Here is a 25,560-nt window from a genome sequence, read left to right as displayed (position 1 = left end):
TTTAAAAAAAAGCCTTTGGGTGCCTGGTTGGCTCAGTCGGTTAAGCATTGGACTCTTGATTTCAGCTCAGGTCATGATCTCATGGTCATGATCTCATGGTCATGAGCTGAGCCCCTCGTGGGGTCTGTGCAGGGCATGGAACCTGACTGGAATTGTCTCCCTCCCTCTGCCCCTTTCCTGCTTGAACACGTGCATATGCACATGCTCTCTCTATATAAAAAAAAAAAAAAATTTTTTTTTTTACAATTATTCAAGAGAATTTTGAGGAAGAAAAGTATGGAAGCTTCAGTTGTTTCTTAAATACCATGCATAATTAAAAGCTCTTTATGAAACTGAATATTCTCTGTTACATATGGCAAGAAGCAATTCCAATCATTCATTGCTAGGTTCCAAACTCCATGAAAGCAGGTAGTGTCTGTTTTAGTTTTTTTTTGTTTTTTTTTTAGTTTTTTTTTAACGTTTATTTATTTTTGAGAGCGAGAGAGGGAGACGGAGAGAGAGACAGAGAGAGCACAAGCAAGGGAGGGGCAGAGAGAGAGGGAGACAGAATCGGAGGCAGGCTCCAGGCTCTGAGCTGTCAGCATGGAGCCCAACGCGGGGCTCGAACTCACGGCCCTGGGAGATCATGACCTGAGACGAAGTTGGATGCTTAAGCGACTGAGCCACCCAGACGCCCCTGTTTCGATTTTCACTGGATATTTTCAAATTCCACTGTATATTCAGTACCAGTAACAACTCGTGGCACATAGAGGGTGTTCGGTAAACATTTGTAGTTATCATCACCCGGGCAACTAAATAAGAGAAAGGGCATCAATTCTCTCTTGAGTCATCACGTACTATATAACTTCAGGAAAGGAAAGAAGGTAGACCTGGATAGAAAAATAACGTATCAAAATTGGTTTCTTTCCAAGAACACAGATGCAGCCCTTGTCCAGAAAAATGGAAATGGCATGGGGACAAATGCTACCGATTCTGTAGAGACAGCAAGAGTTGGCAAGGCTGTGAATATTTCTGCATTGCAGAGAACGCCACCATGCTGAAGATAAACACGCAGGAAGTGCTGGTAAGATCCTGAGGCTTAGTCGGTGTGTGAATTGTTCGCAAAAGGAGGTCTTTCAAAGCGCCGTATAAGAAGAATCTAAGGAGTCAATGCTCACAGTCTCACACTTACTGCCATCAAGGCCTAAGTCTTACTCCTGTTGTGTCGAGTGATTCCCTGGGTTATGGAAGAAGGCATTTTCTGTTCTCCACAGAAACCCATGCCTTAGAACCACGAGAGGAGGCGCTTCAAAATCTCCACCAGTCAGGAATCAAATTAAAAACTGTTTTTGTGCCTCACCTCTTTGGATGTGGGCAGGAAGGGCACAATATGGAGGCAGTGTCAGAAAGATGAAAATAGTCCTTCCTGTCCTTCCGTTATAAAGGGACAAGGGCTTTCATTAAAAATATTTCATTAAGTAAATCATTACTAAAGTTTGCAGATAAATACCTTGCTTTCCAGAAGTTTATAGCCTAACATAGACGGGTCAAGGCAAATATGAAAGTGAAATTATAAATTGACATATATTAAGTATATGCGGTTAAAATAAACTCTAAAAATCACGTAATTGTCGCCACCTTAAAAAAAATATTTATCGTTGCCTCTGGATTTAGTCCCTCAAGCAGTGTGACCGTTATGTATTTATCATTGTTTTAGCGGAGGTCTCGGCCCAGAGTAAGTAGTTTATCCACAAAGGATTATTTAATTGAAATAAAAGGCCACCTCACTATGCAAACTCTTAACATCCCTCTGGTTACATCCAAATTCCTACCTACTTTCTGAAATCTGTGATGAATAGAGCTCTGCACTGTCTCTTTTCCACTAAAATAATATTTGTATCCTTTCTTGACAGCTCAATTTAAGCAGAAAGGGAGGTAACTTTATTTGACTAAGACAATGTGTCCTACCATAAGCCCATCTAATTTTTCTTATTCTCTTTGTTTCCCCCACCTCTCGTACATACTGAGGACTGAGGTACATACTGAGGACTCAGGTATATAATTGAACTGCGTTATATGTAATGGTAGGGAATATCGTGAAAGTTATACAGTGATTTTCTCTCATGCTTCATATCCTTGTATATACTTAAATCATTTCCATGTGATTTATATTCAGAACTTTTAATTTGAGGGATCTACCCTTCAGTCGGAAGTATTTCAACTACACTTCTTTCGATAGGCCTACTCGATGACTATTACTTAGTGATAGTTTCACATACACTGCCAATAATCTTTACTTGAACAAACATGTGCCATTAACTAACTGAAGGGTTGAAGACATAAAAAAATGTGTGTGTCCTTAAGGAACTCGTAATATGGTGGAAAAGAAGGACATAAAAATGGATAATTATCACAAATTTATATAATTTCTATGTTATCAAGAGTGAGACTAGGTAGAAGGAAGTGAATAACTTAAAAACATTTCAGTATAGGGGTGCCTAGGGTGGCTCAGTTGGTTGAGCGTCTGACTTCGGCTCAGGTCATGATCTTGCAGTTTGTGAGTTTGAGCCCCACATCGGGCTCTGTGCTGACAGCTCAGAGCCTGGAGCCTGCTTCAGATTCTGTGTCTCCCTCTCTGCCCCTTCCCATGCTCATGCTCTGTCTCTCTCTGTTTCTCAATAATAAATAAATGTTAAAAAAATAAAAAATTTTCAATATAGATATTAGGGAAGAAATTTATATATGAGTATATATGTATATATAAATACTATACAAAAATATAAATAGACACACACATATGAAAAATTTCTCTGCCCTTCCTTGTCTGAGACATAAATCATCTTTCCAAATTTTCTCTTACATCTTTTTGCGTTAAATTACATTCATTAGTCTTTTCTCCTTCTGGGTCAGTCCCTGTATAAAGGTTATTTTTCCCATGTTTACACTTGTCCTTCCATATTCTTCCATTTCCCAGAATTACTCCCCATCTCTTTGTAAATCTGCCTCTCGTTTTTTTATATAAACCTTAGTATTTGTGACTTGCAAATAATGGGTCGTTTATAAATCTTGGTTGATGCGATTCATGGTTTCAGAATATCAGTATACATTCCATAATTATTAAGACAAGATCAATTCTTTAACTTGGCCAAATTGACCTCCCCGCAGACACTTTTTCTCTCAAGGGCACTATCACCTATGTGGGGCAGGACCCATGTGTTGTTCTTGTATTATATTAAAAGTGTTGGCTGGCCCTACACATCTCTGTGTGTATAGGGTGTAACATCTCTAAAGCTAAAGATTTTCTTGTGTGCCTTTCACAGGAGTTTGCCATGCCTCAGAGCTACTCTGAGTTTTTCTACTCTTATTGGACAGGGCTATCCCGCAATGGCAGCGGACAGGCGTGGCTATGGACTGATGGAACCCCGTACTCCTCTGAACTGTAAGCCTTCAGAACATTTTGTGGGAAAAGCATTTAATAGAGAGAGTTTGCTTGCATCACAGGGTCCAACAATTGGGTTCAATCAGCATTAGTTGAACATCTGCTTTGCACTGGGTGCAGAGTTTGTAAGAGGATGGACCAAGACGTTCAGAAATAAAACATAGTGCTTGCTTTTCAATGGCTTATAAACCAGTGAAGGAGACCTACAAACTGTTAGTGAAACAGTGGGGGCAGTTCCCCGTCTGGATGCTTTCAGAGTGTTTATCTCAGGGCCTGAAGTCCCTTGGAGTTATCAATACCCGGAGACAATATAAGACCTCAGATTTCTTGGCTTCCTGGGTAGTGTAATAGGGAGCGCATCTTTATTTACTTATCTATTTATCTATTTATTTATTTAATTTTATTTTTCATTTAATTTAATTAATTTACTTTTTTAATATGAAATTTATTGTCAAATGGGTTTCTATACAACACCCAGGGGAGCACATCTTTAAAAGTACAGTTTCTGAGACTAGATTTGCTGATGTTGTAAGAGTAATATTATCAAAAATTACTTTTACTTATGTGAGCACTTAGATAGGATTGTCATGGTATCTTTTGAAACAGGTAAATGTAATACCTATCCCCAAATATATTACAATTTAAAGCCACGTTCGGACAGATACCTTTCTTCTCTCTATATCGTACAGGATATCTTCTCCCAGGAGGTAGGATGTAATCAGTGTAATCATTTTTTTTTTAATTTTACAGTTAATTAAACTGAGTCGCAGATGATTTCTCAGATGGTGGTAAAATCATATGATAAATTTGATGGATTGTAGCATGCATCCTAGTTTGTTTGTTTTTTTTTTTTTTATTTTTTTTATTTTTGGGACAGAGAGAGACAGAGCATGAACGGGGGAGGGGCAGAGAGAGAGGGAGACACAGAATCGGAAACAGGCTCCAGGCTCCGAGCCATCAGCCCAGAGCCCGACGCAGGGCTCGAACTCACGGACTGCGAGATGGTGACCTGGCTGAAGTCGGACACTCAACCGACTGCGCCACCCAGGCGCCCCCATGCATCCTAGTTTTAATTAGAAACAGCTTTTGTTGCTTTAGATGAACGGATGCTTCCAAGAATGAGTATGGAAATTGAGGGGCTGAAAGTAAGAGCTTGGTGACCCCGTCTTCGCAGTAAACTCATTCTGCGTGTCTATTCTACAATTTTGTCAAGCGAAGGATACTCCCTATGTACTCTCTGGGTATTTAACGTTTCACTTTAGAAGTAAACTATGATTCAATTAACCTTTTTTTTTTTTTCTCTCTTCAAGGTTTGAGATTATAATAGATTTCACCAGCCTAAGAAGCAGGGACTGTGTGACCATCCTCAATGGGAAGGCTTTCTCAAAGGACTGCAAAGAGTTGAGGCGGTGTGCGTGTGAAAGAAGGGCTGCAGCAGTGAAGCTTGAGAGCCTCCATTAGCCTCTCTGAGCCATTACGTGGAGGTGATTGACTCTTCCGCCATAAAGGTGATGTCAAGCTCCCTTCAGGGAAATTGAAGATCAGAACAAAAGTCAATTTCTTTATGGGCACCTGTAATAATTTGGTTTCAGTTCCTTTTTTTCTCCTATTGGAGCCATGTTTGTACAACAAAGCAGCAAAATGATTTGAGCCAAGCAAGGTCATTGCAAAGGATATTCGAGACATTGGGAAATGGGAAAAAAGGAGGAAAGGCAGTTTCTCTGACAGGTACAAGAAGCACTTGCCTGTTTCTTGCTCAAGATCACCAGCATTTCTGAGCTTAGGTTCATGCAAATGTTTATGAGTCACAAAGAAGTCCTATCTGCATACCACCCACCAGTCGCAGACTTTCGTAAAGTTGTAATCTACCTTCTTGACCTAGAGATGCTTTCCAGCGTTCTTCCTTCTCATCATCTAATATCATCTGCCTTTTTCCATGTCTTCCTTAATATTTGGAGAAGTGAGAAACTTACTGAAGTAGAGGAAATAAAGGTGTGTAACATTCTTTACTCCAAAGGTCAAGTAGACCATGAGAAATTAGCAGTCACTTTCTATACAACGTTCTTAAATACAGAACTAATTCTTTCTGTTTCTGTTTGCTTCAGTCCGTACTTTTCCCTTCCTACTCTCTCAATAAAGCCCCCATCTGCCATGTCTAGGGCTTGCTTTCCACTGGGATAACTCTCTTTATTAGAATCTTAACTTCTTATGAACATACCTCCCCCTGTTCACTTAAGACTCCAACAATTATCTCCTTTCCTGAGGAATTTCTTCCAAGAAAGAAATATTCTCAGCTCAGTTTTGTATCCCAGTTACTGCCCCAATCCTCCCTTCAGAGAGATTGAAGACCAGAGCAAATGTCAGTCTCTTTATGTGAATCTAATCATGTGAGTCTTTAATCAGTTCCGATTTTCTTCCATTTGATCCATGCTTATGCCTTTCAGGTACTGAAGATTTAATAATAATAAATGTAAATAATGTGAAATGTATGTGATTTGAGAATAGATTTGTGATTTGGGGAAATTTTCAGCGTGGAGATGTTCTTCAAACTATGATAGCAACCTGTGTTTTGGTTGTTTGTGCCTTACAGAGAGTTTGTAGGGACTGTACAAGAGTACTGATTATTTGATCACTGGAAGAAGATAAGTCTTTGAGAGGCACACTGATTTCAAGAAGGTGATATTAGCACTTTCCTGAGATGAAATCTTTTGAGGCAAGCTGGTCATCAACCCATGGCTAAAGATAAGTCAGGGAAATTTTAATAGGTTGAGTTATCCAGTCAGGTCCTGGAAAGGGGAAGAGAGACTGTGACATTTGGACACATCACTGGTTTGTTGTGTAAGCATTCCTTTCTCAGGAAGCCAATATGCACAATCATAACAGGGGTCATGGTAAATAACACCATCACAACCACTGACTGTTGGTTTATGGAAAAATCAATTTTAAGGGTTTAATGCTAGAAAGGATCATCTATTATAAATCTTTATTTGTCAGCAGTGGAAACTGGGGTGTTTTAGTTTTATTTTCAGTAAGCATCTATCTCATGGTAAAATGATATTAAATTAGCAATCATGATAAAGAGAATATGTCTGTATTCATTTTCATAAGACTGCATTACTTAGCAATCACTACGTGTTGATTTCTTATGAGTTAATTTTCTTTTCAATTTTCTGTCGATTCGTCAGGAAATGTCTTCAGAGTTGAACAAATTTTGTCTTGATTTATTGTGTTGTGCAAAAATAAATGCACTTGTGGCCATAAAATGAGATGTTTTAGATCCCCTACACTGATTCATTATTGGGCAAATCACTTTACCTCATGAAGTTTATTTCATTAAGTATGAATTGGAAATGTTTGTAATTTTCTCGTGGTGCTGTGGTTAGCTGAACTGGGGTAAATATGAAATTAGTTTTACAATCTAAATTGCAATATGAAATGTAAACGACATTAACAACATGTAAAAAAAGGATTTAGTGTTTTCTTTTAAAGTTTATCTATTTTGACAGGGACACTGTGAGCGGGAGTGATGCAGAGAGAGAGGAAGAGAGAGGATCCCAAGCAGGCTTTGTGCTCTCAGCAGGGCTGGATCCCATGAACCATGAGATCATGACCTGAGCAGAAACCAAGAGTTTCTCAACTGACTGAGCCATCCAGGAACCCCTATTTTTTTTTTACATAAGGGACCACAAAAAAGCATAAGCAGTCCTTTTTGGATATCTGTATTCTTTAGTAAATTATCGAGAGGCACTTACATTAAGAAGATGTGGATATTACCAAATGTTTTTTATGATGAGTGCAGATACTTAATGAATGCAATTAATAAAATAGGCACATAACAAGAAATGTGGTTTAGGACTTTAGTTAAGCAATTAAGTGTTATTTAAGTTTTGTGACCACAGGAAGAAAACGTGGTTAATATGAGAAAGTCAAATTATTTTGTGGACTAAATTGTAAAACAGGGACATGGAACACATCGTTTTGACCCCTGGCATCCTACATAACTGCAGTCTAGTTCAGGGTTGAATGACAAGTGTCTCTTTAAATGCCATTACTTTAAAGAGACTAGCTGCCTGGAAAGTGGGTGTTGAAAAGTGTTCTTCCTTCAAATCTGCAACCTAAGGGAAAGTGTCACTGTAGATAGTGAAGAGGGAAAAATAGCATTTATTTGACATTCTTGCTATTCTTTACCCTATTTCTCTCCATATTTGCCCTCGGTCCCATCATCTGTATCACAAAACTTGTGACACTGATCACAATATGAGCAGATATTTCAAAAGAACAGAAATATAGTAGGGCACAACATTTTCTCCCCATTTTTAAAAATATTTAAGAATAGGAAATAGGGGCTCTTGGGTGGCTTAGTTAGTTAAGCATCAGACTCTCGATTTCAGCTCAGGTCACTGTCACATGGTTCATGAGATCGAGCCCCGCATCAGGCTTCCCGCTGAGAGTGGAGCCTGTTTGGAATCCTCTTTCTCTCTTTTTCTCAAAAAAAAAAAAAAAAGAAAAAGAAAAAGAAAAAGAATAGGAAATAATCATGACGTGAACTTGGAAGTGTGATTTGCTAAGACATGTTTCCATGGTTAATCAGAAAAAGCAGCACCACGTGAATTAATTTTTGGCTCGTGAAAACTTTTTCTCTTCCAGGCTTTTGTGTGGTTAGTTAATTCTGAAGAAATTTCAGGAAAAGTCAAACGAGGAACATAGCCTTTCCTGGTAGATCTGAGTTCCCTAGGGTACACAATGAGTTATTTCTTTTCCTGAGGATATTCAACTGCTTTTAAAACTTATCAACAGGAAACAGATCATGAGCCCTGTAATAGCAGGAAGAGTGAGAAGTGTAAGGGGAGCTTTTACATTGGAGACATAAGCGCTTATGAAATAAGTAGAAGACTCTAGTAGATTGCCTTGGGTTTGGCCTTAATATTTGTTATTTATTTATTTATTTATTTATTTATTTATTTATTTTTAATACGAAATTTATTGTCACACTGGTTTCCCCACGACACCCAGTGTTCATCCCCACGGGTGCCCTCCTCAATCAACTACTTTGTAAAGGGATTCTTGTCATTTTCGCAGAATGCAAAAGCCATCGTGATTTTATTTACAGTGTACATAACTTTTTTACAAGGTGCGTTGTGTGAATAAGTTTTTAGGATCTGGTAATATTATTCTATCAACATTACCATTCTCATGTTTTCCTTTTTATACGCTTAATGTACTTTAACCATAGCTTGTAACAAAGCTTCTTTACATTTATAGGACAGGGTTTTATGTTTCCTTTCCTCCTTTTTCTTAAAGCTAACTTGGATTTCAATGAGATGGATGAAAGATATCCAATTGAGTATTGGTGAGACCAACATATAAAACTCGTTATCTCTGTGCCAAGGCCCAATCCCTTACCAGTGCCTGGAAAAAGACCTTGATATTCTGGGCCAAAAGCAATCTGCAAGAAAAAAAAAAATTTCCACCCATAATATCTATGTGTAAAGCAGTGTTGCCACTGAGGAAATTTGTAGGGTCCTATGCCAGCTGCACTGTAGATAAGATTCTGGCTTGTAAATTATGCATCACATATTGATGGAATGACATCAGCTGAAGGATGTTTGCCTTTGGCTTCATTGTACTTTTTCTTAACAGAGTTATTAAATGCTTCCTATCCTTTCTGTAAACATAGTTCCATGACAATACTCTGAAGAATCTTGAGACAGTCAAATTGTTATTGTTTCTCGTTTATTCCAGGTTATTATATTCAACCGCCAGCTGTCAGCTGTGAAAACCAAACACAGGACTCAACTTATACTGTGTTTTCTGTGCTATTTTCCTTTTCCAGGTTCAGCAGAAAATTAGAGAAAAATGCCTGTTATTGAAAAGCCCACCGTTTAAACTCCAGGTCAAGGGTAAATTAAAAAAACAAAATAGGGGCGCCTGCGTGGCTCAGTCCAACTTCGGCTCAGATATGATCTCACAGTTTGTGAGTTCAAGCCCCACGTCGGCTCTGTGATGACAGCTTAGAGCCTGGAGCTTGCTTCCCTCTCCCTGGAGAGGCTTAGAGCCTGGAGCTTGCTTCTTGTCTCCCTCTCTCTCTGTCCCTCCCCCCACCCAAAAAATAAATAAACATTAAAAAAGTCAAAACAAAACAAAACAAAACAAAACATGAAAACATGCTCTTCCCATCCTTAAAGGACCTTCTCCCTCAGAGGTCACCTTTTACAATAGACTTCTAGGTTCATTTAAGTTATTTCCACTAGCCTCAGTGGATTTATTTTGTTTCACTTTATTTAAGCCAGTATCTTTATTGTAAAGAGAGATGAGAATCTAATGTAGCTCAGCTAGTCCTTGTGAAAAATGAAAAATTAAATAAAATCATATTGAATTTAGCAGGTATTTGATGAGAATTTACTGTGTAGTAAGTTATATAAGGATGGTAAACAGAAGTAATGTAGTAATAATTGGCGGATTTTTCTTTCCTGTAGATTACAAGATACTTTCATATCTTGTGTGTTGGCAACAAGCTGATCTATGTACAAGGAGCCTGCAGACCTAGGATTCAGATTGTCTATAGATTTATTTGAAGAGAGTCATTAACTTTAAAACGGATATTTTGTCTAGACAGTTGCTGACATTTATATATAAACTTTAGCTTCTCAATATTCCCGTAACCCGCGCAGGAAAAAGGATCATGTTTATCTGGACTACATTAATAAAGTTGATGCCTACAGATGACTAGTAATTTACTCCAGATAATAATAATGAGCACTGATATAGTGTCAAACTCTAGGAAAGGCAATAGTTTCAGCAATTAACATACATTAATAATTTAATTCTCAAATAATATTTTGAAATAAGTCTATTACTATTTTACAATGAAGAAATTGAGGCACAGAGAGATGCAGTTACAGTGGAATATTACTTCTCCAAAAAAGACCTCCAGATGGCCAGCAGACATGAAAAGATGCTCAACATCACTCGTCATCATGGAAATGCAAATCAAAACTGCCATGAGATGTCACCTTACACCTATCAGAATGGCTTAAATCAAAAGCACAAGAAACAATAAATGTTGGCAAGGATATGGAACAAAAGGAACCTTCTTGCACTGTTGGTGGGAATGCACACTGGTGCAGCCACTTTGGAAAACAGTATGGAGGTTCCTCAAAAAGTTAAAAATAGAACTAGCCTATGATCCAGTAATCATGCTACTAGGTATTTACCCCCAAAATATAAAACACTAATTCAAAGGGATACATGCACCCCTATGCTTATAGCAGCATTATTTATAATAGACGAGATATGGAAGCAGCCCAAGTGTCCATCGATTAATGAATGGATAAAGATGTGGTACACACACACACACACACACACACACACACGCACACACAATGGAATATCATTCAGCCATTAAAAGGAATGAAATCTTGTCATTTGCAATGACATGGATGGAGCTAGAGAGTATAATGCTAAGTGAAATAAGAAAGTCAGAGCAAGACAAATACTATATAATTTCACTTATATATGGAATTTAAGAAACAAAGCAAGTGAGCAAAGGGGGAAAAAAAGAGACAAGCCAAGAAACAGACTCTTAACTACTAACAGGAGACTGATGGTTACCAGAGGGGAAGTGGGGGGGGGCGTTAAATAGATGATGCGGATTAAGGAATGCACTTATCATGATGAACACAGGGTGATGTATGGAATTGGTGAATCACGACATTGTACCCCGGAAATTAATACTACAGTGTATGTTAACTATACCGGAATTGAAATTTTAAAAATAAAAAAAAAAAAATGCTGGAGTGTTAACCTTGAGAGTCCCAGCCTGAGTCCTTTGATTTGTGAGTACTAGAGACAGTCAGAGAGAGAAAGAAGGAAGTTCACAGCTGTCCTTTACCGGAGATGCACTGGTACTGACGGCCTAACTACTCCTTCTACTTATATAAAGTGCTCGTAATGCAAGTGTCCAGTAGAATTCTGCAATCCTAAAAGGGTATTGTCTTACAGGCAGCAGATAGCTGTCTGTCTTCTTTCTAATATGAAAATCCATATCTCAGTCCTACTCTCCTGCAGATTCAATAGTGGAATGCCTGGAAGCCTAGAAAACATGCAAAGAAAGATCTGGCAGGCAGAGATTTTAAAAGCCTACATTTATTTATTTATATATAAAAAAAATCAGCCAGCTAGAAAGGCATCATCCCCCCCAGGGGCTTATAGATTTTTGTGTGGAGTTTATAGTCACTCTAGATTAGGGGGGAAACAAAAGCACAAGGACATGTTTTTTCTTCAGTTTGTTCTCAGCGTTTCGGGATTTTGTCCTCAGTAGCTCGAAGTCACTTTTATTCTTGGCAATTTACACAATGTCAAATGAAGGTCTGGAAAGCATTGAAGGAAATTGCCAAGTGTAAATGCAGAGATAGGTTTTGATACCTACCTCCCAGGTAGGTAGTTTCATAGCCCACACATCGGCATACTTCACTTGCCCCTTGGAATTTTGTGGCAGGTTTTCCAATGGCCTGATCAGCACACTCTTGCAATAGATCTCTTCAAGTGCAATTTTGTTCAGGTAGAGGATCATAATGCATACTTCTCACAGATAAAATATTTCCAAATGCTGCAGTTAGCGGAAGACAGGGACTTGTCCTTGAGATATCCGCAAAGCTGGTTAGTTGATTGGAGTGTCTTTACTGGTGACCTGGGGAGGCAAAGTCAGTGAATCTGACTTTAGGCATGGGGCTGACAGTGATGGTCTTGTGGGTACCTAACGAGAGGTGGGTAGCTCTTTGTTTTGTTTTAATATGGTATTCTCCTATGGCACCCTCTTTCTTCAGTAACAGAGCTGTTTTTGCTCAATAAAAATATGCTACTGTAATAGCAAAAAGCCTCATATTAAAAGAAATAGAGACACAAAAGTTGGCTCTAACTTAGGATTTCTCTCCCGACTCTTAACTCTCAAAATACTAAGGCACCTAATCCTGTTCACCAATCTCCCTAGTTCTATCTAAAAACCTTAATATGGAAATCGCTTAATAATCACCATAATGTCTTTCCCTTAGTACTCTAGCCATTAAACGGTCCACAGGAAATGTCATGATACTGATAAATGTTGTTCATGCAGCGTCTCCAATTTTCATGTGAATGTGCTACGGGTGATGGCAGCAGGACTGAGAAGGAGGAAAACTTGGAAGCCATGAAGCTACCCTTCAATGACCTCAGCTTTGGTTCCAATAAAAAGCCTGTGAAGCTATCATTGCTGGTTCTGTCTTCTGGAAAAACTCTGAGGTATAAAATAAAAGGAACGTCTGAATTCCCTCAGGTTTCTAATTTTTCTTGTAACAATTCCCTCAGACACTTACAGGTCAGGGGGAGGAGCTGAGCCATCTTGCCAAAGCCACGATCTGCTGAGACCATCCTGAGACAGTCCCACCCAGTAATCATAGCCACTTTTGATCTTCCTCAGGCTGCCAGTGATAAAGTCCTAGAAGCAACAAGACCTCAACAGTGAACTAGGGGGAAAACAGCAAGAAACTATGATGAAATATAAAGTGTGACATTTTGCCTCGATGGAAATTGAGAAAGAATAAGACAGAGATGGTTTTAAAAGAAGGGATACATTTCGTAGATTTGTTTTTATTGTCGTACGATAGATGGGGTCTTAAGGACTATAAGGAAAATAAGCATCTGGCAATAAAATAATCTTAACAGATTCCGAGTTTGACAGTTAATACATGTCAAAACAAGGTGTGATACTAATCAGGAAAAGTAGAAATATCCTTGACATCATAGACCGCATAGATCATTCTTTCCCAGTATACTTCAATACGAGAAATAATTTAGAAGATTCCAGAGGCAACTTAACTGTAGGGGTATTCTGTTAGAAAAAAACATGACTAGCTTTTGTCACCAAATTTGCACAGAAAAAATAGTGGAAACCTATAATTGTAGTGAGTTCAAGTTGTCTTGGTTTCCTGCGTGTCCTTAACATATTGTTAAATCGTTCTCTCATTATTCTTGGAAAATTGAACGTTAGCTAATTATTGAGTATAGCAAGCATACATTTTTAATAAGGGCAGAAATGTGTCAACTCTGTATTCTATTTCATACCTATTTCCATAAATATGTAAAACGACTTCAGGGAAACACTGCTTGTTAAGATGGTAGTAAACCAGACTAAACGTTTCATTTAGCAAATGCTTATTTTCATAGACCTCTCCATTTCATGACGTCACTTCCCTTTTTATACTTCCGCTTTTCCTTGGTAATTACAGAGTTGTGATTGGTTGTTATACTTCCCGACAGCATTGAAAACGATGACTCTGAACCACACACAACTGTAATATACGTACATCTTGGAGTGGATCAACAAGTCATAAAATAGTATTTCCTTTACCACCTCACCTTTTTGATTAACAAAGGACATACAGCTAACATAGTCTCGTTGATTTCTGGATAGCTTCTTGCTTTTGTTTTGTTTGTCTAATTAAAGGGAAAACAAACTTTGGCAATTCCCACTTCGTCTCTTTGAAACCTTTGTTACGTACAACAAATATACTACTCTTGTAGAATATTAAGGAGTCCTGTCTTCTTAGAATGAGTCCTTTCTTTTAACGTATCAGGGTATTTTCAGAATGATAGGAAACCACGAGATACTGTTTACCATTTCCTCTTTGCTGTCTATTTGTAGAAGATTAGAGCCCTCCTTCAAACAGTCCTCTTTACTGGTGTGCCAGATTTTCCAGTTTTCAAAGACATGGTAGCAACTTCCACCATTCTGAATCCAGTTGTTTGGACAAGGGCTGCAGTTATGGGCTTTGAATATAAACATACTTCGTTAAATTTATCAGAAAAATATCAGTAGCACATCTTCCCAAAGGAACCCCTTGTCTCACCCCCAATGAAACTGAGCACTTTTAACCAAATGGTTCGTATGAGGCAGTACTTACCGTAGTGAGATTTATATAATTATTTCCAGCTACAATAGGTCTGTAAGAACTAGTTTAAGATAAAATTAACTTTGGGGGGCCTGGGTGGCTCAGCTGGTTAAGCGACCAACTCTTGGCTTCAGCTCAGGTCGTGATCTCACGTTCGTGGGTTTGAGCCCCACATCAAGCTTCAAGCTGACAGTGCTGAGCCTGCTTGGGGTTCTCTCTCTCTCTCTCTCTCTCTCTCTTTCCTTCCCTCTCAAAATAGATAAGTAAACTTTTTTTTTAAACTTAAAATTAGCTTTGGGATGTTTTTCCCCAAATTGTTCCTCTTCTATAATAAGTGAGCTGATTGTTCTATTTTTATAAATATTTCCCTTCTTTAGGTTGACATCATTTATGTCTTCATTTGTTTGCTTATTGTTTCATGTCTGTTAATCTCACTGGTCCAATCTAATTGGAAATATACTGGACCATTAGGTAAGCTGAGTAATAAGTTTCAAGTTGATGTTTAAATTCTGAGAGTTAAACATGAACGTGTTTCGTATGTAAGGGAGAGAACAAACAGTTCATTCTACTTTGAGGAATGATTTTAGAAAAACGTGAGTGAGGAAAATTGAAGAAAAACATAAGTGACCAATAAGCTTATTTCAGAACTTGGATATAACTAACAAGCAAGCCATATTGTTTAATCGGTTTTATGAACCCTGTCTTAAAGAATGTATTCACAAAAAAAGTGTGCTCAAGAGTATACAAGGGGAACCGAAAAGCAGGAATTTGACCGTTTCTTGCACAGTTTTATAGAGGGAAAGACACTGGCATTTCCAGAACTCTAGTTTCTAGACAGAGGACTTCTACTGAGGGTCACAAATAGTTCATTATCAGTTTCCATGGATCCAATGTTGAGTTATTTAAAGCTTTTCATTATCCTTCATTTAGAATCTATGCTGATCAGTGTCTTGTCTATTGTTAAAGTTATAGCCTGAGTGGCATTGACAATGGCAGCTGAAAGGTTGGAGGACATGTTAGATTTGTAGGTCTCCAAAATGGATATTGTCATTGTCTCAAGGTTGGTGGCTCAGATGTGGGCCCAACTCATGCTTGCAAAAGCTTGATGTATTTAAAAACACTGTGGGGCACACAGTGATTCTGTAAACATTTATTTGACTACATTTTAGTCAGAAGGAGCTATAGTAGGTTTTTGATCTCTCTCATTGGTGATTTGTTAAATGGTATTCACTCCAAGGATAATTAATGCCAATTAGGTAACCATAGAATATTTGACAAACTACAAAACAAATAGAAATAGGCTGTTTTAGGTTTAAATGCTTATAAGAGGGGAGCAGCTTGGCTGTCTCAGTCGGTAGAGTGTGACTCTTGATTTCAGGGTTGTGAGTTCAAGCCTCATGTTAGGTGTGGAGCCTACTTGAAAAGAAATGCTTGTAAGAGATGTAAAAGATAAAACTGAAATAACTTCATAGAATATTTAAAAAGAGCTGAACCCTGCATTGTTATAATTTTTGTGGTAAAGACTCTGATTTCTAACATGATTTTTCTGCCCAAAGGGATATCTAAATTTGAATCTAAAGCAATGTCTCAACTAAATATATTGAAGAATTTAGAACTATAATTAAAGATGCACTTACAAATTGGAGTGATTGGGTAAAACATCAAATGCTGCTTAAAAAAAAATCTGATCTAATCCTACACATTTCCCTTTGAAATTTGACTATATGTTTTTTAAATCTGCATTTCGTGGGACCTCAGTATTTTCCACGTTCTATGGAAATATATAAATAAGACTGAACTGAAGTGTGGATCAAAATTACGTCCCTCCTAATTTAAAGCTCTGACCGTAGTTCTGCAGAGAGTAAAATGTATGTCACTGTTTCTTTTAAGGGATTGGTGCCTACATTTGTATCTGCACAGTGGAAACTGATTTGATATCAATTACCTGAAACAAAGGAGTTTTGCATCAAGGTTTGACAGTATTTCATCTGAAGGTTATGGTTTTTCTGCCATCGTGTGAAATTCCACATCGTTCTCTCCTGATGGATGAGTTTTTCTTGCTGCTTCATTGCAATAGTGGACACCTGGAACACTTCAAACAATAACAATCATTCTTAATAAAAAATACTAACAAATTATTGCAAAGTAGTTTTTCCATACAGACTAAGTACAGCTGCAAATTACTGATGATCTTTGGGACTTTAATTCGCATTAAGTTTTTGTTTACAATTTACACTGTTCAAGAATCAAAAACTTCAAAGGAGACAGAGCAAAAAGCCACTTTACCACCCAGTCTCCCCATGCACCTGACTTCACTCCCCAAGAGCAGTCAGCTTTACCAATTTCTTTTTTACTCTTCCATATATGTTTGCTTGAATTTTACAAGCAAATGCATATAAAATGCCCTCTCTTCCCTTTGTATGGACGGTAGCAATCTGTTTATATGGTTTTTCACCTTTTATTTTACCACTTAAAATATATTTGGGGGGCACCTGGGTGGCTCAGTCAGCTGAGTGTCTGACTATTGGTTTCAGCTCAGGTCATGATCTCCTGGTTCATGAGACTGAGCGTCGCATCGGGCTCTGTGTTGGCAGTAAGGAGCCTGCTTGGGATTCACTCTCTCTCTCTCTCTCTCTCCCTCTCTCTCTCTCTCCGCCACTCCTTCAATCATGCTGTCTCTGTCTCAAAATAAATAAGTAAACTTTAAAAAAAGGTAATTATAAAGTACATTTTGGACCTAATTCCATATCAGTATGTAAATAGCTTTCTCATCCTTTCATTATAACTGTATCGAATTCCATTGTCTGGATATATCATGATTTATGTTAGACATTTTCTATTGACTTTTAGACTGTTTGTAATCTTTTGGCATTCCAGAAATAAATACTGTAATAAAGAACCTTAGTCATACATAATTTCACACCTATGCAAGCATATTTTTAAGATAAGTTGCTTGGTCAAAGTTTATGTACATTTAAGTTGTATTACATATTTCCAAATTACCCTCCATATATGCTGTTGCACATGGTATCTCAATATCATTTGACTTTGCATTTACCTTTTTACACTGGTGTCGAAACATTTTCTCGTACATATAAATGTCATTTGTATTTCCTTTTCTATGAAGTGTATAATTATATATAATATATGATATATAATTACATACATAATTATAATTTTTCTCATTGAGTTTCTACTCTTTCCTTGACTGTTTTATATGAGGTGCTTATTGTGCTGAGAATTCATTCAAACAGGCCTGGGATCAGCCTGACAGTGTCTGTAAAGTTTCTGCCTGGTACCGACCTCTGGACGAGGTATGAGACATACCGATTAATAGTGTCGCTTTGCAATCATCAGTCTGAGGATGTTGGGGCCAGATTATACTAGCTTGTCGGCATTCTTTACTGATGCCATATGACCGATGATTTGCCCCTGGTTACAAGGAGGTCCTGAGCAGGGTCTGCTGTTGAAGCCGGGTACCTTACAGAAGTATGCCTATGCAGTCAGCAAAATATAAAAATTCCCAAGCAAGACTCTATTTGGGGTGCCCTGGTACCAAAGTATTCTGTGTATACATTGGTGGTTCCTGACTGAAGAGAAGAACTGTGTTCCGAAAGGATAGTCACAGAGGGAGGACGAGACACCTGTTCGTACCTGGCCTGTCCGGATCCTTCATTGTAATACATATCCTTACTTTAATGTGGTCGTTAAATTGTACCCTTTTCTTATGGTAAACTGTACATTTGTCAGCCCTGGCATTTTGGGTCGTGTGACTCTTCTTCGGCAAATCAATCTCGTGTAACGGGTTCTGTTAGTGCATTTGTACTTTGGTAAACTGAGCTTTTCCCTGATACGAGCTGCAGTTACACTGTCCCAGTGTGTCTGACTTTGCGTGTGGTAGTTTGCCCCACGTACGTCAGATGCTTTTTAAAATTTTTGATTTTGTTTAAATCCAAGGTAGTTAACATATACGGTAACAACGGCGTCAGGAGTTGAATCTGGCGATTCATCATCTACCTTTGGTAGTCAGTGCCTATCCCAACAAGTGCCCTCCTTAATGCCCAGCACCCATTTAGCCCATCCTCCCACCCAACACCCCCTCAGCAATTCTCAGTTTTGTCCCCTGTATTTGAGGGTCTCTTGTGGTTTGCCTCCCTCTCTGTTTTTATCGTATTTTTTCCTTCTATTCCCCTATGTTCATGTGTTTTGTTTCTTGAGTCATTTTTAGTAAAAAATTTACACTTGAGATTATACTTTTATAAGTGTAGTTCATTTTTCCATATTTGGTAGCTGGAATTTATTTCGTTGGAATTTATAAGGTATGACTTCAGCCTTTCTCCCCTAGATGGCTACATTGTGTGTGGTCTCATATCCTTTACTGAATGAAACCCCTCCCCATTGTCTTGTTTTTTTTTTTTTTTAAGTTTATTTATTTTGAGAGAGAGAGAGAGAGAGAGTGCCGCATGCATAAGTGGGGGAGGGACTAAGAGAGAGAGAGAGAGAAAGAGAGGATCCCAAGCAGGCTCTGCACCATCAGTACGGAGTTCCTTGTGGGTTCCCGAACTCATAAACCATGAAATAATGATCTTAGCCGAAGTCAGATGCTTAACCGATTGAGCCTCCCACGTGCCTGTCCTCCCCATCCTCATTTACTTGCCATCTGTAGCTGAAGGGATAGAATAATAGGAATAATATATTTCTATTATTTTAGTTACATTCGATCTGCCTGCTTCTCGGCGGAATGAACCACACAGCCTTCGTTATTTTAGATTTATAATTTTATTTCAATATTCGGCAGGGCCTGCCTTTCTCCCATTTTCACATTACTTTTATATTATTTTTTGTTGCCGTTCTTTCCTTCTAAGTCTGACTCGCTTTTTAGGTCGATTCTTTTTAAAAATCATATTATAAAGTACCCATCTATTCCTAGTCTATTAAATAGTTTTCTTCACATGGATATTGCTTTTCTTTGTGCCGTTTGGTTTTTATAGAATGTCTTGAAACCCGCGGCTTAGTGTTTCTGATCAGTTTGGGAAAATATCCATCCAATAGGTCTTAAAATAATACCACTTTTATCGAACTATCTCTTCTACTTTGGGGTCTATTATTACACATATGCTAATCTTTCTCAATATGGTCTAGGACTCTTACCCTCTTTTCCATATTTTGCTCAAGAGCTAGGGAGATATGCAATGGATGGTTTATACCTTGTCCATTGGTGGTTCAAGTAACCTAGGCTGCTAGTGGCTTGGATTATGTTCCTTCTTAGCAAAAGGCTAGATATAACCAGAGTGGGGAGTAGGACAGTGACGTTATTTATTTTATTCTATCAATAATCTGGCACGTTTAGAGATTGAAAATAATATTTTTTTTAGGAATTTGAAGTATTATTCCAGAAGTTTAAATTTCGATGAACTCTTTCTAGATTAACCATATTCTTGAGGTTATTGCTGCTGTGTTTATTACCATCTGAAAAGGTTGTACTGTATAAAACTGTAATAAAACTGGAGAAAGGGAAATGAGACTTCTCTTTTGTTCCCTCCCAAATGGGAAGCAAAATACAGTGTTGGGCTTGTAATCAATTTGCAACAAGTGAGGAATAAAGATTAAACAATATATTTATTTGGGGGAATATAAGACAAATGTTTTTAAAGCCCCCCAAAATAAAAGTATCTTGTAATTATATGATGTTGTATGATATACTTAATGGATGAATTAAGAAAATGAAAAAGAAGAGTAAAAACAAATGAAAAAATTTGATGTTTTAGAAAATATTTTGCACTACAGAGCTTTCAAAATAGAAATTAGCATAAATCATTTGGTAGAAAAAAATAGAAAATACAAAATAGTAGGAAGAAAGCAAGAAACTGCTTTTCCTTACATTTAAACCCACCATTCAAATAGCAGTTGTTAGCATTTAGTTTATATCTACTAAAACTTTTTTCCACATATGCATGTAAAACCCCATCTATGTTACATATAATTTTTATAAAACTGTATTTTTCCATAAGTGACTTTTAAGTCTGCTTATTTCATGGGAACTATTGTGTAACCATATCTCCATATTAACAGCAACAGTTCTAGAAGACCTCTTTAAATTACTGCAGTGTATCCTTTTATATCAACGTACATGATTAATTTTACGAGTCATTTTACTGTCAGATACATATGGATGCATTTTTAATGGTATACAAGAAAAATTTGTAATTAACCCATGCATTACTTTCATATTTAAACAGGATATAGGGGCGCCTGGGTGGCGCAGTCGGTTAAGCGTCCGACTTCAGCCAGGTCACGATCTCGCGGTCCGTGAGTTTGAGCCCCGCGTCAGGCTCTGGGCTGATGGCTCAGAGCCTGGAGCCTGTTTCCGATTCTGTGTCTCCCTCTCTCTCTGCCCCTCCCCCGTTCACGTTCTGTCTCTCTCTGTCTCAAAAATAAATAAACGTTGAAAAAAAAAATTTTAAACAGGATATAGATTTCATTCATTACTCTTTGTCAGAAACATGTCCCTGTTTCTAATATGTATATTAAATTATATAGTATATAATAATTTAAATATTAATATTGGCCTTTTTCTTACAGTGAAAATTTTCATGGAGAGAATATTTAACATTCTTTATCAAGTGGAACATGATTAAGGTGAGATAATTGTTAGAAATTAAACATGATTTTTACAACTCAAAATATACTGGCTATAAAATAATCTATAACTAGAAGGACAGCGATAAGTTAAGAAAGTCTGAAGTCAACAAACCACTTCTTGTTTAGCACAACTCTTGTTTCTGTAACTGGCTTTTACTTAATAAAAGCCCTAAGAATGTTTTGAGAGTGTAAAAGATGATCTTGGCCAATGACCATATTGGTAGCAAAAAACTAAAAGCCACTATACATGAAGAAAAGCCACTAGTAAAAATATTTTACATTTGTATAGTGCTATTTATAAGTTTTAAAAGTAGGTATTTGTAGCTATTAATGCAAAAAAAAGCCAAAACTTGTATTTGTAAGCATTTTCCAGAAATTACTGAAAGTTTTAAATACTTTATTTTCTAACTAGCTTTCCTTTATCCTCCTGGAAGTATTTTCTTCCCATATTTTTTGTTTTGGGAGTTAAAAAAAATTGTTTCATACAGACTACATCCATGGGATTACGGCATTAAAAAAACAACAAACAGCAATCACTGATGTTGTCACCGTCTATCTTACGTTCCTGACCCTGTTTTTAGTTACTTTTGTATCCTTCCAGTGTCACTCTGTGCATGAATTCTTGTACTGTCGTCAGAATGGAGCTAGACAATATTCCATTCAAAGTGCCCAGGTTTTACAGAAGAAACTGAATTATTAGAGGTTAATTTACTTCTCTGTTAGTTCTCTTTCAACTCCTCAATCTATTTCCAGTGTGTCTGTTTGAGAAATATACATTTAAGTGTGAGTTTCCTAAAAAAACAGACTTGCGTTTGATTTAAATAACGTTTTTATATGATACCCAGAGAGAGTAGACGGTGAGATAAGGAAGGCTTTCGCAGTGCTCACATTTGTTGTGAAATTTCTTTTGAGGCGATAGGCAAGGCAACAATTACTTATTGAACTGCTAGTAATTCTTAAAACAATTTTCTTTTTTTTTTTTTTTTTTAATTTTTTTTTTTTCAACGCTTATTTATTTTTGGGACAGAGAGAGACAGAGCATGAACGGGCAAGGGGCAGAGAGAGAGGGAGACACAGAATCGGAAACAGGCTCCAGGCTCTGAGCCATCAGCCCAGAGCCCGACGCGGGGCTCGAACTCACAGACCGCAAGATCGTGACCTGGCTGAAGTCGGACGCTTAACCGACTGCGCCACCCAGGCGCCCCTTAAAACAATTTTCTAAGAACAATCAGGAAAATAAGTTCATGGCTAACATGAACAAGATCAAGTTTCTTGTACTTTGTGGAAGCAAATCTGAACCCGTCTCTTCTTCATTCTAGAACTCATAATTCTCGCCAGCTAATGTCTGCTAGATAGAGAAATGTTTTTCCAGAGCATATGAAAAGGAGGAATTATCTGGACAATAAACTTTTTCTCTGTCTTTCTATAAATATTTCCTAGTGCTAGCATGAGTGATAATCCAAGTTGTTGGTTGTTTTTTTGTTTGTTTTTTGTAATCTGCAGCTCTGTAATTATTATATTTTATAAAAATTTCACTAGCCAGATATGAAAACATGTCTTAAAATTTGGACTAAAGAAATGTGATTAAATATGGCCCAAATAAAGTGTTCAGATTGCATTAAGCTTACTATCTTGTACTTTGCCTCATATAAAGTGAAAAGCTCTTACTAAAATAATCTGCATAAAGTCAAATTTAGAATACATGAATATTTAGAAAAGAAAGAGCATTATACTGAAATCTTTCAAATTGCATCCTTTGGCATACTAATAAGAGTCACAAATTGAATCATAATATAAGTCATTATTTGCATTATTTTCCCCAAAGAGACGATGGCATTAGAATTGAGTTAAACAATTAACTCGTGAAGATGAGCATTAAAAGTTATCAGTAGCATCCCAGTGCTTAGAGAGTTACATAAATGCCCCATAACTTAAATTAGTAAGCCATTATTTTACATCACTTATATGCATTTACAGGTTTCTCATTGATTGGTTTATCTATTTATAAATTATGATATTTATTTATAATGATATATAGAATTGTCTATAAAGCTACATGCAGCGTATATGTACATATGTATTTTTATAATAATATGTATAATTTACATATAATTTTTATAATTATATGTAAAGTATATGTAGTATGTATACAGAGAGATTATTTAGAAGATACCCTTTTGTACTTACACTTGATGCCCAGGAAAACAGAGGTTGTTACTGAGCCCACGCAGAAAATACATGAAATCACCACCAGAAGACACCATGTTCCTGAGCAAGGAATAGGGCCAATGATACTGAGTTAGAGAAAGTAGACGAAAGACATGGGCTAAGAGCAGACCGAGTGAAAGAAAGAATTTGCATTCTTACTAGAGAATCCCTGAAGCCCTGGGGACTGTGGTAACAGGAAAAAAGCACTCTGAACTTTTGGAAATGCAAGTTAGATTTGGAAAAATGTCAAATCCAATAGGTTAAACAACATACTTCTCTTAACAGTATATGATGCCACAATCTTACTACCTAGTTTTCCAGTTTTCTCTTCCAGCAATCTTTTAGAGCAAACCGGGTAGTAAGCCTTCATTTTTGAAAGCAAACATCCTCATCTCTCTCCAGTGCCACTTGAACAAGATTGGTTCAAAGATACTTCTTTTATTAAAAAAAATTGGGGCGGGGGGGGCGCCTGGGTGGCTCAATCGGTTAAGCGTCTGACTTCGGCTCAGGTCATGATCTCACGGTTTGTGAGTTCGAGCCCCACGTCGGGCTCTGTGCTCACAGCTCAGAGCCTGGAGCCTGTTCAGACTCTGTGTCTCCTTCTCTCTCTCTGCCCCTCCCTGGCTTGTGCTCTCTCTCTCTCTCTGTCTCAAATATAAATAAATGTGAAAAAATTTTTTTAATAAAAAAATAATTATTTTTAATGTGTATTTATTTTTGAGAGAGAGAGACAGAAATGGAGCATGAATCGTGAAGGGGCGGAGAGAGAAGGAGACACAGAATCCCAAGCAGGCTCCAGGGTCTGGGCCATCAGCACAGAGCCTGGCACGGGGCTCAAACTCATGGACCGGGAGATCGTGACCTGAGCTGAAATGAAGAGTCAGACACTTAACTAACTGAGACACCCAGGCACCCCCACAGATATTTCTTTTAAAATATACAATTTTGGATGAGGGACATTTTGTTTTCCAGGTAATTTTGCATCTATTCAGGAAGGAAAAATGAAGAATGTATGATTTGCTATATTCTTAACACTAGCCAGAAAGAATTAAAAGTTATCTTTGTTTGGATTATGTGGTAGGCTGAATAATGCCACTGCCCCAAATGCCCATGTCCTACTCCCTGGAACCTGTAAATATTACCTTTTGTGGTAAAGGAGACTTTAAATTAAGTGAAGGATCTTGGGATGGGGACTTTATCCTGTTTGATCTGGGCCTTTATAAGTGGGAGGTCGGGAGTCAGGGTGCTATATGACAATGGAAGCGGAAAGACACTTGAAAACATAATGCTACTGGCTTTGAAAATGGAGGAAAAGGCCATGAGCCAAGAAAAGCAAGAAATGCCGCTCTAGAAACTAGAAGACACAATGAGATGTATTCTCCCCCAGAGCCCCTTAAAGGAACGCACCCTTGCCAACGCCTTGCCCAATGAAACCAATTTTGGACTTCTGACCTTCAGAACTATAAGATAACAAATTTGTCTTGTATTAAACCCCTCGGTCCGTGTTAATCTATTATCAAAATAATAAGAAGCTAATACAAATGTTAAATAATAATACCAGCACTGATCACTGGAGCAGACCCCTCCAGACTGATAAGATTTTGCCAGGTTTTCAACTCATGTTTTCTCTTTATTTCCTAGTATTTGTCAGGTGATTTTCAGGGTATTTTATGCAGGAACCAAACTAATAAAAAAATATATGATTTCTTTCATGTATCTTCCAAATTTGGGAATTCGTTGTCTTTCCAGCAAGAGAGAGGGAAAAGGGTTACTTTTTTGTCATAGGTTACGTATTTGTCGTAGCCATTGCTCTTTTCCTTTCGCACCTTTATTTACTCTCCCATATCACTTCATTTTTAACATTAGCGTATCATGCACATTATCAGATGCATACGTGAGTAATCTCATTAGAAAAATCACCTTGGGCTCATCGTAGGCCAGGAAACAAAATGTAAACTGCAAAGTCTTGGACTAAATAATCAGAACTGGTTACCTGAACATTTGGTGGAAGACAGATGTTTCTGGTAAGGGTTTGGTGTTGGATTATCCCACTGGAGTGAGTTGTATGTCCCTTCTTCCTGCATGTCTGAGATGCTTCGACAGGTAAGGCAGTCTCCAGGAGAAGGCGAGGCAAAATATCTCCTCTTGTGGCAGGAGCAGGCTGGTGAAAGAATTGAAATTGACTACTTCTCACACCGGTGGGAAACTACGTTTGGGTTTAAGGAATAGAATCGATGCATCTTCATCTAGAAAGTAGAAGTTTGTGAAGTTGAAGCCAAAGTAGAACTTGTTAAAGAAGGAAATGAGAAAGAACCTGAACTTGAAACGGCCGATGGTAGAGTAGATTATTCCTCTGGTTTCCAAAGC

The 25,560-nt window shown here is 37.7% G+C and overlaps 2 protein-coding genes across 5 annotated transcripts in view; one reads left to right on the top strand and one right to left on the bottom strand.

The window, feature by feature from the left end:
- The window catches only part of CLEC1A (C-type lectin domain family 1 member A), a 34,487-nt gene extending 18,009 nt beyond the window's left edge, over nucleotides 1-16,478 (top strand). Inside the window, exons 4-8 of one of the 4 annotated variants that reach the window (XR_006959947.1) lie at nucleotides 912-1,063; nucleotides 3,300-3,418; nucleotides 4,729-4,926; nucleotides 12,531-12,694; nucleotides 16,234-16,478. Coding sequence is in view for 2 of the 4 variants with exons in the window: in XM_047067338.1 (XP_046923294.1) it covers nucleotides 912-1,063; nucleotides 3,300-3,418; nucleotides 4,729-4,879 (422 nt within the window). In the remaining 2 variants the exon portion in view is untranslated. Of the gene's footprint in view, nucleotides 1-911; nucleotides 1,064-3,299; nucleotides 3,419-4,728; nucleotides 6,701-9,251; nucleotides 9,392-12,530; nucleotides 12,695-16,233 lie in introns of those variants that run through there. The other 3 variants (XR_006959946.1, XM_047067338.1, XM_047067337.1) reach the window with 3 other exon arrangements.
- Nucleotides 11,544-25,351, bottom strand: CLEC9A (C-type lectin domain containing 9A). Its single transcript, XM_047067339.1, has 6 exons — nucleotides 25,187-25,351; nucleotides 23,173-23,253; nucleotides 16,289-16,435; nucleotides 14,070-14,221; nucleotides 12,769-12,890; nucleotides 11,544-12,107 (listed from the first exon to the last, which is right to left on the bottom strand). Exons 1-6 carry the CDS (start codon nucleotides 25,275-25,277, stop codon nucleotides 11,987-11,989), a joined length of 714 nt encoding a protein of 237 aa, XP_046923295.1. The 5' UTR covers nucleotides 25,278-25,351; the 3' UTR covers nucleotides 11,544-11,986.
- Between the last annotated feature and the right edge of the window lie 209 nt (nucleotides 25,352-25,560).

Source organism: Lynx rufus, unplaced genomic scaffold (genome assembly GCF_022079265.1).
Source record: "Lynx rufus isolate CCGP_SWC_20201006 ecotype Redwood Valley unplaced genomic scaffold, mLynRuf1.p SCAF_7, whole genome shotgun sequence".
NCBI classification, from domain to species: domain Eukaryota; kingdom Metazoa; phylum Chordata; class Mammalia; order Carnivora; family Felidae; genus Lynx; species Lynx rufus.
Note: the sequence above shows the minus strand (reverse complement) of the source record. Positions and strands in the feature narration are given on the sequence as shown.